The 16,374-nt window shown below is 40.2% G+C and overlaps 1 protein-coding gene across 9 annotated transcripts in view; it reads left to right on the top strand.

Moving 5' to 3' along the window:
- LOC139477840 (multiple epidermal growth factor-like domains protein 6) overlaps positions 1–16,374 on the top strand; it is a 78,539-nt gene that overhangs the window by 31,950 nt on the left and 30,215 nt on the right. For 8 of the 9 annotated variants that reach the window (XM_071260265.1, XM_071260267.1, XM_071260263.1 and 5 more), the window contains 10 exons: positions 275–403; positions 1,884–2,012; positions 2,602–2,730; positions 3,475–3,861; positions 6,217–6,345; positions 7,321–7,449; positions 8,665–8,793; positions 9,620–9,748; positions 10,485–10,613; positions 14,863–14,961. In XM_071260265.1, coding sequence (XP_071116366.1) covers positions 275–403; positions 1,884–2,012; positions 2,602–2,730; positions 3,475–3,861; positions 6,217–6,345; positions 7,321–7,449; positions 8,665–8,793; positions 9,620–9,748; positions 10,485–10,613; positions 14,863–14,961 — 1,518 coding nt within the window. The remainder of the gene's footprint in view (positions 1–274; positions 404–1,883; positions 2,013–2,601; positions 2,731–3,474; positions 3,862–6,216; positions 6,346–7,320; positions 7,450–8,664; positions 8,794–9,619; positions 9,749–10,484; positions 10,614–14,862; positions 14,962–16,374) is intronic. The other variant, XM_071260266.1, reaches the window with a different exon arrangement.

Raw genomic sequence — 16,374 nt, 5'->3', positions numbered from 1 at the left:
TGATTTTTTATCTCAAATTTCGAATTTGTACGGACCAAGTTTCTCATCACCCGTTCGTTTGCCGGACTTCGCTAAAGGGGTACGGTGTAAACAAAATTCTGCACTTGGTTTTCAATTTTTTTTTTCCAAAATATTGAATCCGCTAGAGGGGGGTGCGCATTATACATGGGTGCGCACTATACTCAAGAAAATATGGTACCTAGTTGTACTTCCCGTCTCAGCACCATGTTCTTGTGTCTGCACATGTGTGACTGTAAGTTCTGCCTGTGTGTAGCATGCCCAGACGGAAGTTGGGGCATCAACTGTGGGAAGAAGTGCAGCTGCGAGAACGGCGCCACCTGTGACACTGTGTCGGGCGAGTGCATCTGCCGAGCAGGCTGGTACGGACCTCACTGTCGCGAAGGTAACAACATCAATATTTTTTTAGCTGAGGCCAAAGGCTAGCAGTCAAACAGAATCACTTTAGAAAGCCAACATCTGATTGGCTCCAAATCTTAAGCATCGTACATGTTATTGGTATGTCAACATGTGGAGGGCTTATCATATATGGATACAGAGAGGAGTCGTATTGGATTAAAAGATCTGATTTTACGTGATTGGATTTGGCACAACAAAGATCATTATGTTGTTCAACAGAAGACAACACTTGGGGTGGGGGGTGGGGTAGGGGGGGAGGGTGTTCTCTTCACTTTAAGTTGAAGTAAAGTTTGTGGAAAATGGTTTTGTATACTGTGTAATAATTTGGTTATATGGTGTCAGTCACTAGAATACACCTTAACATTTGACCATTGACTCAGATAGACTATGAATTATACATATGTAGCAGGGCCTGGAGTCGTCCCACAGATAACATCCTTACCTTGTCAGCTTGCTGACGGGATTAACCTCTTTGGTCATGTGGACAAGGTGTCCGACCTCGGTCAGAGGGTCCATGGTTCGAATCCCATTACGGGACTCGGAAATTTTATGGCCGAAAATTGGACAAGGCGTCCGACCTCAGTCAAAAAGTCTGTGGTCTCGGAAATTTTATGGCCGCTACACATACATCACTATGGTATATGTGAATTATACATGCAAACTGTGGTATACATGAATTATACATACAACACTGTGGTATATGTGAATTATACATACAACACTATGGTATACATGAATTATACATACAACACTGTGGTATACATGAATTACACATACATCACTGTGGTATATGTGAATTATACATACAACACTGTGGTATACATGAATTACACATACATCACTGTGGTATATGTGAATTATACATACAACACTATGGTATACATGAATTATACATACAACACTGTGGTATACATGAATTACACATACATCACTGTGGTATATGTGAATTATACATACAACACTGTGGTATACATGAATTACACATACATCACTGTGGTATATGTGAATTATACATACAACACTGTGGTATATGTGAATTATACATACAACACTATGGTATACATGAATTATACATACAACACTGTGGTATACATGAATTACACATACATCACTGTGGTATATGTGAATTATACATACAACACTATGGTATATGTGAATTATACATACAACACTGTGGTATACATGAATTATACATACAACACTGTGGTATATGTGAATTACACATACATCACTGTGGTATACATGAATTATACATACAACACTGTGGTATACATGAATTATACATACAACACTGTGGTATACATGAATTATACATACAACACTGTGGTATACATGAATTATACATACAACACTGTGGTATACATGAATTATACATACAACACTGTGGTATACATGAATTATACTTACAACACTGTGGTATACATGAATTATACATTGTACATGTGTACATCTGCTGTCTGTTGTAGGGTGTCCTAAAGGCCGATTTGGAGACCAGTGCATGAGTCGGTGCATGTGCGAGAACAACGCCACCTGTGATTCGGAGGATGGCCGATGCACGTGTAAAGCAGGATGGACAGGACAGATCTGTGACAGAGGTGGGGACATGCTCCCATCGTTACATCCTCATGATAATTACATTGAAATCTTGTTAAGTTGGTGTCCCAGCCATGACCATTGCAATTTCAGTATCAGTGTTTGGAGACAAGATGTGTGCTGAAGTTTGATCACAGCGATGATAAGGAATCTGTCACAACCATAAAGTTATATCTTCTAAATTGACAGTTTGTGGTTTGTGCTTGTTCAGTTCCTGATGACTGTATGATCCTAGTGATGCTTTCTCTGTGTGGAGATTAATTCCTACTTTCATCTAATGATCCTACCTATGACCTTGATTGTAATCACCCAAATGAACTGATTTTAATATGCAATGACCTTATTGTAAATGACCTTGAATGTAAGTACCTATATTTGTAATGACCTTTATGCAATGACCTAGAATGACCTCGATTGTAAGTACCAATATTTGTAATGACTTTATGCAATGACCTAGAATGTCCTTGATTGCAATTACCTATATATGCAATGACCTTATTAAAAATTACCTTGAATGACCTTGAGTCATGACCTTTACTGACCCTGCATGATAAACTCTGACTCGTAATGCACGTGTTCTCATCCAATCAGCCTGTCCCCCCGGCACGTTTGGAGAAAACTGCTTCCGGAAGTGCTTCTGTCGGAATAGTGCGGAGTGTGATCCTGTGACCGGGGAGTGCCTCTGTACTCCTGGGTGGAAGGGTGTCGGGTGCGACGAGAGTAAGACAACTTCTATCAAAATCTTGTATATCACTCCCTATTTCTGCCCCAAACCATTATCTGAAATTTTACCTCTCCCAAATTTGATCTTCCTTTCTTGTGATACCTCTATTTGTTATTTCAAAACTTGAGGTTTTGTCGTTTCATTTAACAGGGTTGAGATCAAGGATCCACATCTACAATGCTATGTTGTCCCTTAATCTGTGTGGTGAAGTGTATAATAACTACCCATAGAGTCCCCTATATCAATGTGGTGAAGTGTTTAATAACTGCCCATAGTGACCCAGTGTATATGAATTAGTACAGTGTTGAATATGTGCCCTTAGTGTCCCTGTCTAGCTGTGTGTACCAATAATGAACCTACATGTATCAAGGGGCACGGGTGGCCCAGTCGTCTAAGGCACCGCGATTCGCTGTTCAGAGTTGCGTCCCTTGGGCACGCCAGAAACCTATGATTGTGGGTTCGAATCCCGGTTCGCCCCGATTATGTTTCTAGGTTTGTCAGCACCATACCCGTGCTCGTGGGTTTCACAGAAGTGGTAAACGTCTGAGACCTGCATCACTTCGGGCTTTCCTCCCACATTAAGCGGACACACCGTGTTATAACTGGAATACTGTTAAAAGCGGCGTAAAACCCAACTCACTCACTCACTACATGTATCAAAGTGATTTAATGTTAACTATGTTTTACTGATGTTCCCAAAGCCTTTGCGGAGATTCTGGTAAGTGACATTGGTGTTTCAGAGTGCCCAATTGGTACATTTGGCGCCGGTTGCCTTGAGCGCTGTCGCTGCCTCAATGGTGCAGCATGTGACCACATTTCTGGCGTGTGCGTCTGCTCTGCTGGGTGGCGTGGGAGATTTTGTGAGAAGGCGTGTCCGGAGGGATTCTTCGGACAGGAGTGTCAGAGCATCTGCAACTGTCCCCGTAGTACGGAGTGCGACCACGTCACTGGACACTGCGCATGTGCAGCCGGCTTTGATGGCGGGGAGTGTGACCAGCCGTGTCCATTCGGGAAGTTCGGACCAAACTGTGAGCAACAATGCAGCTGTGATAACGGAGCTTCGTGTGACGCAACTACCGGGAAGTGTCAGTGTCGTCCTGGATGGAAGGGTGCCCAGTGCGAAGAAGGTTTGTAATTGGTCGGTAGATTCGAGACTTGTATTTACAGGTCACTAAATTCAACAATGATTGGTCAGTAGACGCAAGACTTGTATTTACAGTGGACTAACTTAAACAAGAATTGGTCGCTAGACGCAAGACTTGTATTTACAGCGCGTTAACTTGACCAAGAATTGGTCGTTAGACGTGAGACTTGTATTTACAGTGCGCTAACTTGAACAAGAATTGGTTGGTAATGCGAGACTTGTATTTACAGTGCTCTAACTTGAACAAGAATTGGTCGGTAATGCAAGACTTGTATTTACAGTGCACTGACTTGAACAAAGATTGGTCGGTAGGCGCGAGGCTTACCTAAGACAATATCCTAAGTAGAGATTGGTAGATGAACAAGAATTGGTCGGTAATGTGAGACTTGTATTTACAGTGCACTAACTTGAACAAGAATTGGTTGGTAGACACGAGACTTACCTAAGACAATATCCTAAATAGAGATTGGTAGATGAATTTTTTAGCCTTTTGGGGCATTTACATATTTCTTATGTCTAATATATCATATTTATGAAACAGAAACACAAGAGCGTAATAAGATAGTTGTCATAAAATATCATTGTTTGTAATCAATGTTTAAGATTTAATGCCATTCAGTGAAGAAATTTAAGAATTATTTGGAGTGAATTGCACCGTTCATCACATAGTGCTAAACAATTTGCAGCCATGTTTGTCGACAGAATTGCCCACACACCAGAACCCCTACCTAAACCTTTCCGGAGTGTTAGTCAATAGTTTATTGAGCAAGCAGACATTGACTGCACTGACAAAATACTTCCTGCTAGTTGGCTGCATATTTATCAGATCTTGATACCAAGTTTATCACATCGACATCACTGTCCATTATGTGATGAATATACCACCTCCATGACAGCTACCCGGTACTCAAGGTGAAGGTCAATGAGAGCATGGCAGAATAGTTAGCCAGAGCTTGAGATAAGCTGTGTATTTGCGTAAAATATGCATAAAATATACTGAAATATGCAGACAAATCAAATCCTAGCGTATCAAATACGCAACAACAACTATAAATACCCAATTGAAATATAATTAATGCATATATGATGACTATTACTTAAACAGTTACGTATATTACAACTGTTAGATTAAATGATTGTGTATCAGCCGATCACCAAATTCACTCACCGACAGTTACATTCGGAAAATCTTCTGCGACAAACATACTGTACTGATAGATGCCATTTGAAAAGCACATCGTGCCTAGTCAATGTACATGTTGTATCTTAATTAGTCGCTGATTGGTGATTAAAGAAATAAACAAATTAACAGAAAATGGCTTCCCGAAGAGGGAGACGCAAACTACTACTACTATTTACATAGCGTTAAATGATTTACAGGGATTGTTTCGAAACAGGATTTAAGTTAAATATCCAGATATGAAGAAACAGGTTTGTAAAAAAAATTAAATACCCCCTAAAACTTTTTGATACCCAGTCAAAATCAGACCCCTGGGTAAAATACCCAAATAAGCTTATCGATTGCTCTGGTTAACTGTCAGCAAGTCAGGGAATATACCAAATATGTATGGGGTAGACACCCAACCTTGACCCTTGAAATCGCCATCTTCCCGAGGCAAGAGCGTTAACTGACTTTAAAATTCCAGTTTCCACCCTTGCCGAACTAGGCTGGAATTCCTCGATCATAGCGCCACCAGTGGCTATTATGAGTTATGTCCATTCTATGCCTCTCCCATATGGACCAATCAGATTCCACCTCACGTATCACATGCATTTGCGCAAAAAAAATAGTGGCGCCCAGTCAAGACGATCTGATCGACCATCAAGATCTTTTTTGTGATAAAACGGGTCTTGCTTCGCGAGGTACATCAAATCACGTGAGCACCTTGATTAAAAACATGAAAAGATTTGGAAAATATCTGTGGACAACGAGTTTGCAAATCCTGCAATCGACCGAACTCTGCATGACAGTTTACGAACCGGATTTCGATTTCGGTTCGCGATTTTGATTGGACTATGCATAGACTCGTTAGTCCAGCCAAAATGTAACTCCATAATCCAAGCCTAGTTCGGCAAGGGTGGAAACTGGAATTTCATAGTCAGTTAACTCCCTTGCCTCAGGAAGATGGAAATCACCAGCTTAAACATGTCCTTTAAGAAATGGCTGACAATACAATATACAACTGATGCACAGCACATTCTTATACACATTCTAATACAGGCTATGAAACTGGCTTTGTCTAATCTTATCCTTTAATGCTTTGCAGTAATTTTTGCATCAAATAATATACGATGCATCTCTTTCTGGAACTGATGTATATTTCTGTTGCCCCTGCAGCCTGTCCCGACGGCATGTACGGCGAGAGCTGCATGCTGCGCTGCTTCTGTCTGCATGAGGGGACGTGCAACCACATCGACGGCAAGTGCAAGTGTGCTGAGGGCTGGACAGGAACTGCCTGTGAGAGAGGTGAGAGTCTGTCCACAGAACTGTGATGTCCAGCGGGGAACTTAGATCTTCTGTAACAAGGGGCGGTCGGGTAGCCTAGTGGCTAAAGCGTTCGCTCACCACGCTGAAGACCTGGGTTCAATTCCCGACATTGGTAGGTATTATGGGTTAAAATAGGCCCCCAGCAGTCAGGCTCAGCGACCTGGTTGATTGTGTGTCATCATACACCAAAGGAGTGGGTCGGTGCTCACAATATCAATCACTGGATTGTCCAGTCAAGGCTTGATTATTTACAGGCCACTGCCAAATAGCTGAAATATTGCTGAGTGCAGTGTTAAAAAAGAAACAAAGATGTTACAAAAATGATTTTGTCAAATGACTACTGTAAATCTTGATATTAACGCGAGCGTGAATTAAATGCGAAAAATGCAAGTGGTCTTTGCTCGCATTATTAAACATCTCATTTACATCAACAATAAGACATTTTGGATAGCAGAAATACCAACTTAGACATACGCTGAAAACAAACAACTATCATTGTTTATTGAGAAGCACTTGTTACAAGTATATAAACAATGTCATTCAAACACTAATTACATCCTATGAATTGTCGCTGCTGGGGTCAAGACAAGCATTCTACTCACTCATGTCATCACTGATCACACCTGCAAGTCCAGACAGATGCCACCCAACACGGTGTCCTTGCTCTTTGCGACTGCATCAAAGGCCGACACGAGCCAGGGCGTTGTTTTAGCTGAAGTACTCTACTCAGCGCTAATAAGCGGTGCTATTTGGTGTGTGATTGGATTAATGTGAGGATTCTCCTGTAAACCTGACGGAGGCCATTTTGTTTAGATATAAATCCACTGATGCTTGAGAGGAGGGGGTGTCGTATTCATATTGAGTCTCATTTTTGGCTAGGGGCCACGGTCGCATTCTTTTGGAGACGCATTAATTTCACGTTTTACAGTATATCCCATAATCCTGTGCTTCCAGCGTGTGACCAGGGCTACCACGGCCCCGACTGTGATCGTCCCTGTGACTGCCTGAACAGTAAGGCCTGCAACAGGTTCACCGGCAGATGTAAATGTGACCCTGGATTTATCGGTGAAAAGTGTAATGAGAGTAAGTAAAGAGTCATCCAGATCAAAGGCTACCAATGCTACCAATGCTTCACGTGAATTTCTTCTTGAATTGATTTGTTCAGACAGAAAACCAGGAGACAAGAGAGAAGATAAAAATAATAAAAAAATAATTGGGTTGATGTAAAAAATAATTTCTTGAATTTGGAGGGTTTTTTTGTTCTTTTTTTTTAATAAATTTTTTTTAATTGTTTTCAAAAAGAAGAACCTGTTTCATAAAATCCACTTCTGCAGAAACCCCATGACATATTGCACAACTTATCTTATTTTCTTTTACAGACAATAACACACCGCAAGGGCGCTCTCAAAATTAGAAATAGGGGGCACTTATTAGCATATAATTTTGGTGAAAGCGTTGAAAGATTGTAAATTTCGTGGTTTATGCTGACAGCCTGAAATGATACAAAAGAAAAGTCTGTGCGTATTATACACGACAGATATATATTTTCCAGAATTTAATTGCCAGTAATTAAGGGTGCATATAACACAGGAGTGTGTATTATACACGAATAAATAAGTCTTGTGTACATGGATCAATGGGAAGGGTGCTAATTGGGATTGTTCACTAGCCAATATATTAGCAAATATCAGCGTGGGCGCTTATTAGAGTGGGGCGCTTATTACGCCGAATACGGTACTTCTTACTCACACAGTCACTCCAGTAATACAAACATACTGCATATATCAAGTGTGCATAAATGATTAAAGTTAATATATCATATTGCAGTGCATGGTCTCAAACATTAAAGTCTTAAGTACAAAGTTAAAATCAAAATGAAAGCTGCTCCTTTTTTTCGAAAAGTTTATGATACAGCATCCAAGCACCATAGAATTTCTGCTGATTGCCTGTCTTGAAAGCAATATCTTTTTCAATGTTGTATCATGAAAAAGCTTCGTATTTATAAACATGAAAATAAGGTTTTGTATACAAAACTAAAAGGAAAAAGAGTTTAGAAGAATATTCAGGGTTGCATCTAAACATCCGATAATGCAGCATTGATGCAAAAAAATTCTGATTGCCCCCAAATCAGAGATGTCTCAGACACATTTTTGGCGCATGAGTAGGAGACAAAACCTAAATTTAGCAAGAAGACGTAATCTGTATATTATTTTCAACATCAGGGCAGTGTACGACTCTCCATTGCTGCGCGATCATGTTTACACCACAATGACCTTGACCTTGACCTTGACCTTGTAGCATGCCAGGAGGGATTCTTCGGCGAGAGCTGCTCCATGAGTTGTGAGTGTGAGAACGACGCCGTGTGTGACCCGGTCACAGGGATGTGCCAGTGTAACCCAGGCTGGACCGGACGAACATGTGACAAACGTAAGTCTGCCGGGTACCCAGTACACAGAAGAAAACTCACATACCTAGTATCAAATTATATTATTTTTCTATGAAACTTGGTATGTGTTATTTACATATACAGTAAACTACGTTTATAAGTAACAACCTTATGACAAGCTGACTGATATAACAAACTGTTTTGGGGTCGCGGCCATTTGCTGTATATATATTTGTTGTATATATGCTTATAACAAACTACTGTTATTATGGGGGACACGGGTGGCCCAGTCGTCTAAGGCGCCACGATTCACTGTGCAGAGTTGTGTCCCTTGGTCACGCTAGAAACCTATGATTGTGGGTTCGAATCCCGGTTCGCCCCGATTATGTTTCTAGGTTTGTCAGCACCATACCCGTGCTCGTGGGTTTCACCGAAGTGGTAAACGTCTGAGACCTGCATCACTTCGGGCTTACCTCCCACATTAAGCTGACACGCCGTGATATAACTGGAATACTGTTAAAAGCGGTGTTAAACCCAACTCACTCACTCACTCACTCACTCACTGTTATTATGAACTAAAATTAGTGGTCCCTTTGAGTTTGATATAACTATAGTTTACTGTACTATGTTGAATACAATTTATCAGCTTTTGGTGAAAGTTTTTATTTTGGCATTATTGCAATGACATTCAAATATCTTTTAGATGGTACAACATTTGACAATACAATAGAAAGTATATGAATACCTTTTATGTGCGAACATAAAAAATACACGATATTTCCAAAGGATATGACAGTAATATTTTTTTGTTGAACCTAAACACAATAAAAAAGATACAACTCTTACTTGTGTTTGCATGAAATTCAGCCTGTACTCCTGGTTTCTATGGCAACCACTGCAAGGAGGCTTGCGAGTGCGGGGAACAGCAGCCTTGTTATCACGTGACTGGAGAATGCAAGTGTCGGCCGGGATACACAGGAAGCGCCTGCGAGAAACGTGAGTTACCATGGAAACACAGGCTGTAGATAAATGTGATGTACAGATGTGGATGATGACGAGAAATTTGAGTTGCCATGGAAACACATGCTGTAGATATATTTGATGTTCAGAAAAGTCTGATGTGGATGATGAAGAGAAATGTGAGTTGCCATGGCAACACATGCTGTAGATAAATTTGATGTACAGAAAAGTCTGATGTGGATGATGACAAGAAATGTGAGTTGCCATGGAAACAGATGCTGTCGATACAGAATTTGAGCCAAATTTTAATTGATAAAAGTTCCATAAACTTACTCATTATTTCAACCTAAAAAATGCGTACTAATTTTACTTAAAGTTTTTTTGTTGATGAAATGCATGGACACATTTGTTAAACAGCATCAAATTACATAGCTAAGGCCACACAATTGTTATTTTTTGTTTCACAGGCCTGCATAAAAAAATAGTTAATTATGTTTTGTCTCCCACTTAATGTTACATATAAATTCTATGTCTTCATCGCCATCAGTGATTCAAGAAGCCAGCTGCAGAATAACTTTCATATCAATAAATAGGTAATTGACATATATTTTTATTTTAATTTCGACCAACATGTGTGGGAAATTTGGAATAAATTGATGAAACATAAAACTATAAAAATGTGTCTATGTGGAATGTAGGTCAAGAATGGCTGTCTTTAATGCTTCTTTTCTTTGAGTTTCGTTTGAGGATTTCTGCTGTTTTCTTTTCCCAGAATGCCCCAAGGGTAACTTTGGCCCGGAGTGTCGTGGACGGTGTGAGTGTAAGGGTGACATGGTCTGCCACCACATCACAGGGGAGTGCATGTGTCCTCCTGGTCCAAAGGGCAAGGATTGCCGCAAAGGTAAACACACAGTCACATGATCAGGTCACATGACCAGGTCACATGATCAGGGTACATGACTCTCTGCAACTGTTTGTTAACATCTTGAATGAGGGTTGCATGTCAAGGATTGAGAATTGCATGGAAAATTACTTAAGAATGCGGGATTGTTGGCCTTGAGGGATTGTTGGCCTTGATGGTGCATTGGCCTTGATGGTGCATTGGCCTTTTCTTCTCTGACAGGGCATTGCAGTGTTTGTAATTAACTCCATCCCTGATGCTTGGTTTGGTTGATCCTTTTGCTGACCGGACCAACGGATCCAAACGCCACACTTCAACATAGACTTAATTTTAGTAGCAAGATGGCCATGAGCTGATGTTTTAGAGCTACTGTAAATCTGGAAATTAATGCATCTCCAAATTAATACCACTGCTGACCCCTAGCCAAAAATGCGACTAAATATCAATGCGACTCCCCCACCCCATCCCCAGTTGAATACATATCCTTACCTTAATCCAATCAAACACAAATAGCACTACTCATTAGCACTGAGAAGAGCACTTTCATAAAAATAATATACAGTGTTTTCCTTAAAACAGCACACACTTTATATGTTTACTCTGTTGACTGGCATTAAGGAAGTTCAAAGGCAATAAAATAATTGAACCAACAACAGTTCACTGATTGGTATGCGGAGAAGGTGTCAACAAACTTGACACGAGTGGGTAGAACTCTTGACCCCTTTTCTTTGAATGACATTGTTATTTACTTGTTACAACTGCTGCTCAATAAACCATGTTTGTGTTTATATTTAAATTGGTATTTCCGCTATCCAAAGTGTGCATTGAGGCCGTCTTATTGTTGATAGTCATTTTGGAGACATAAATGCGAAGTTAAAGGTAATTAATGCGAGTAAAGACCACTGGCACTTTTCGCATTTGAATCATGTTCGCGTTAATTTCGAGATTTACAGTATCTTGTTAAAGAGTCTGATAATCATAGCGCCAGGAAGAATGGAGGATGTAATTGCTTTGATGGTAATGCTCACGACTGCCAGTGTACTTGGTGTTTCTATCGCCTCTCTCATTGTAGCTTAGGTTCTGGCTTCAAGAGAAAATATTTCCTATCCTTGCAACTCATACTCGAATCAAATAATCTCAGAAATTTTTCAAATTCGTCAAAAAAGAAACATAACTAAACATATTTAAATAATACTGTCTGTTCCCGCATCCTTGATATTGGACCAGTTGTACATCATGAAGCGTGAATGTCAAGTGATCCTTGTCAGCTAATTGTGAAACATTTAAGATTTATTGGGTTCTTGATACAAATACGATCGGAACCTACCTCAAGGGCTCCTAAAGCCAAGAGATGCAATAGCGAAGGCCAAACTAACTCTATTTCTGAGAGATGGACAGCTACTCGAACGTATATAAACAGAGCAGCCAAGGATAAAAATGAAATCATATCAATAAAAGAAAATAGAAATCATATCAATACAAAAACAGATATTATGTGAACACCGAACTCACAATAGATATGTGTACCCTTCTCACAAAAAGGAGTCCCAAAGAGGGACAGGTCAGCCGAAATTGCCTAGGCAGAAGGCGACCTCTTAAACACTTAATGCAACAACAACAACAACCTCAAGGGCCCTGGGACTATTCATTTTTAACACCATTTAGTAACCTATTTTAAACCAATTAGGCTCAGGGCACAGGTGGCCCAGTCGTTTAAGGTGCTGTGATTCGCTGTGCAGAGTTGTGTCCCTTGGGCACGCCAGAAACTTATGACTGTGGGTTCGAATCCTGGTTCGCCCCGATTATGTTTCTAGGTTTGTTAGCACCATTACCGTGCTCGTGGGTTTCACCAAAGTGGTAATCATCTGAGACCTGCATCACTTCGAGCTTTCCTCCCACATTAAGCTGACACGCCGTAATTTAACTGGAATACTGTTAAAAGCGGCGATAAACCCAACTCACTCACTCACCTTTGAGACCCAATGTCCATTCCAAGCTTTCAACCCGAGGGAAATAATCACACAAAAATATTAACAAACTGACGATGGTTTGAGCTTCTGCTATGGAGGCCTGTACCTCGGCACACCATGCGCCTGACAGCAATTCTGCTTCTTGCAATAATGTAATTGAATGTGCGACTGCAGGTGCAATCAAAATATCGGTTATCATCACATGCTCATGTTGCACGTTCAATCCGTTTTCATCCAACGCCCAACTTTATTTAATTGGTTTATGGATTTTGTCAACTCTAATATGTAAGAAATAAGTCGGGTAAGATCTCACTCACTCACTCTCTCTCATGTGCACAGTTGCATGGATAATAGCACCTCTCACACTCTAGGCATGTACAATCATCACTAATACATTCAGTATCTGTCAGTACTTAGATCAACATTGGTTAAGTTGATGTGTCAGGTTAGATCAATCTCATAGAGGTCAGGTAGATGGATGTAACACAACTTAAACTCTGTGAGAGATTTGTACCTGCTGTACAGGTGTGTCACTGATTACTTCTTTCAGGTAAACAGCATTTCATTTATGACAAGTTCAGAAGAGCTCTTTTTTTACAAAATCATAAAAGTTATCTGTTTGTTCAGCTGCAAATCTCTCACCCTTGTAGATAAATACTGTACATAATCTCAAGAGAAATGACAAATAATCTATTGATATATATATACGTACATACACTGGAAGAAACACAAGCACCACATAATGGTACTATATATATTTCTATATAAAAAAGAAAGCTATTTTTTTAAGTTTTTCCTTTTGTTAATCTGATGAAAAAGTTACTTTTGTGAACAAAATAAGTGAATTACAGAAAATGAAACTGATTATCTAGTAACATGTTTCAGAACTGACAGTGGTATCTAACAGTCATCAAAACGAGAACAATGTCATATATAGATATTTTCAAAAGACACATAGGAGAAAAGAAGGGTGGTGCTTAACTTTTTTCCAGGTGTATAGTACACTACTGCAATGCTACTGATGCTGCTAGAGGATGCTGAGTGTTGTTAAGACCCGGGTACAGCAGAGGTTATGCAAAGAACTGAGAAACAAAGAACAAAGTTTTTTTAATTTCATACCACCACTTCTAAACATATCAATCACAAGCATGCAGATGTCCTCTGTCAATCATATTGTCTCGGACTCCATCAGAAGTAGATGCTTGACAAGACACTAAGTGAACCTCGAGCTGCACGGGTCTTGACAAAACCTGATATTGTTTTGCTATTTGCTTGTAACACAGATACTGAGAGAAATCAATTCCTAACCACAGCTGCCAAACCATGACAGGGTTCAAAATAAAAGTCATTGATGTTAATTCTTTAAAGGATGCTCCTGAAAAAAAAAACACTATTAGACCAAAGGGTTAGCGTCGTTTTGGACAAGTCACGGTCTACCTGGAACTCATCTATATTGTCTGGATAATTGGGGTTGATGAGGCAGCCTTGCCTTTCTGGCACTTTCAGCTTATTCAATGGACAAGATTGGTATTGTCTGGATAACTGGGGTTAATCAGGCAGCCTTACCTTTTTAGCTCTTCCAACTTATTCAATGGACAAGATCTGTATTGTCTGGATAACTGAGGTTACCCAGGCAGCCTTGCCTTTTTGGCTCTTCCAACTTATTCAATGAACAAGATCGGTATTATCTGGATAACTTCGGTTAATCAGGCAGCCTTGCCTTTTTGGCTCTTCCAACTTATTCAATGAACAAGATCGGTATTGTCTGGATAACTTCGGTTAATCAGGCAGCCTTGCCTTTTTGGCTCTTCCAACTTATTCAATGGACAAGATCTGTATTGTCTGGATAACTGGGGTTACGCAGGCAGCCTTGCCTTAATGGCTCTTCAAATTATTCAATGGACAAGATCTGTATTGTCTGGATAACTGGGGTTACGCAGGCAGCCTTGCCTTAATGGCTCTTCAAATTATTCAGTGGACAAGATCTGTATTGTCTAGATAACTGGGGTTACGCAGGCAGCCTTGCCTTTTTGGCTCTTCAAATTATTCAATGGACAAGAACTGTATTGTCCGGATAACTGGGGTTACGCAGGCAGCCTTGCCTTTTTGGCTCTTCAAATTATTCAATGGACAAGATCTGTATTGTCTGATTAAATGAGATCAATCAGGCTGCCTTAAATGGCACATATTTTATTTTGAACCCTGACGGAAGCGTTCCTCTCAGTTTCTCTGACCTTGACCTTGACCTTGTACTAATGGCGGGAGTGTTTGGCACGCAGCACGGAGGCAGGGTAGGAAGCTGTTTAAGTATAAGCTCGGTAGGAAGGGATGGAACAGGAAAACCAAGGACAACGACGGCTTTTCTCGACTAGAAGCAGGTAACTATGGCAACTGATTGTGTATTTGTGTGGACGTATTTCGCTAGAGGTGAACCTCTGAACTTGTTCAAACTTGTAGAACTCTCCACCTTCTGCCACTTCACCTTTGTGTATCTTCAGAATGGAAAAAATATGTAGATGTAAATATTTCTGCAGCAAAGATGATATCACAGTTTCAATCCGCTATAGATACTAAATTGTAGCAAGGTTGCTTTGTAAGTAAGAGATTTTGCAATACAGTGACTCCCATTAACCAGACCAGCTACCAATCACAGGCACTGGGGGTAATTCATATGTTTATACAATAGGTATATCAGGGTTCGATTTAGCTATATAAAACATGCACCAGTGCAACCTATTATAGAAAATGCAACCTTATTAGTCCACATGTACAAAGTGCATGTAAAATTAATCATATTTTTGTCTGTATAACCCTTACTTTTTTATCTTTGAGCACACTCAGTATCTCTAAGCTTTATTTACCATACTACATCACTAATCCCTGTGTTATGTGTAATTCATAACACAGTCGTCAGAGATCTGAGATTTGCCTTATTTAGGCTAGTTTATGCATCTATGATTCAACTTTGATAAATTTATTGGACCAGGGTGCAACCTGATTTTGCCTGGTGCAACTAGGTTTTCATGGTGCAAGTTGAATCCAGTCGAGCCCTGTATATACACGACACAAATGATGTGCGTGATATAACTCTCTACCCACAGGGTGCACCAGTCGTCTAAGGCCACGCGATTCACTGTGCAGAGTTGCGTCCCTTGGGCATGCCAGAAACCTGATTGTGGGTTCGAATGCCGGTTCGCCCCAATTATGTTTCTAGGTTTGTCAGCACCATACCAGTGCTCGTGGGTTTCACCAAAGTGGTAAACGACTGAGACCTGCATCACTTCAGCTGACACGCCGCGATATAACTGGAATACTGTTAAAAGCGGTATTAAACCCAACTCACTCACTCACTCTACCCACAATGTGTCATCCAGATTTTCCAGATAAGTGAGGTGTCAGTTTACAAGCCACAGTCAGATTAATCTCTTTGTAGATCACAATCTGTGAAGCTACATAACTCGAATTATTAACTCGTGTTAAGAACTTTAAATAATTACAAATCAAACTGAAAATGTTCCACTTGCTATCCTGTCTAGGCATTATTCATCAACTTGGGCTACGTTAGCCTCTCTGTAGTACCAAGGTTCTACTTCTCTTTTCTAAGTAGATATCTAATTTATCTCATGTAGACTAGTTGTTGACCATGTAGTATCTTCTTGGTCAAAGCTAGTTGTCGACCATGTAGTATCTTCTTGGTCTAAGCTAGTTGTCGACCATGTAGTATCTTCTTGGTCTAAGCTAGTTGTCGACCATGTAGTATCTTCTTGGTCTAAGCTAGTTGCCGACCATGT

The sequence above is a fragment of the Haliotis cracherodii genome, unplaced genomic scaffold (genome assembly GCF_022045235.1).
Source record: "Haliotis cracherodii isolate W230 unplaced genomic scaffold, xgHalCrac1.p SCAF_36, whole genome shotgun sequence".
NCBI lineage: Eukaryota > Metazoa > Mollusca > Gastropoda > Lepetellida > Haliotidae > Haliotis > Haliotis cracherodii.
This window is presented reverse-complemented; position numbering and strand designations above follow the sequence as displayed.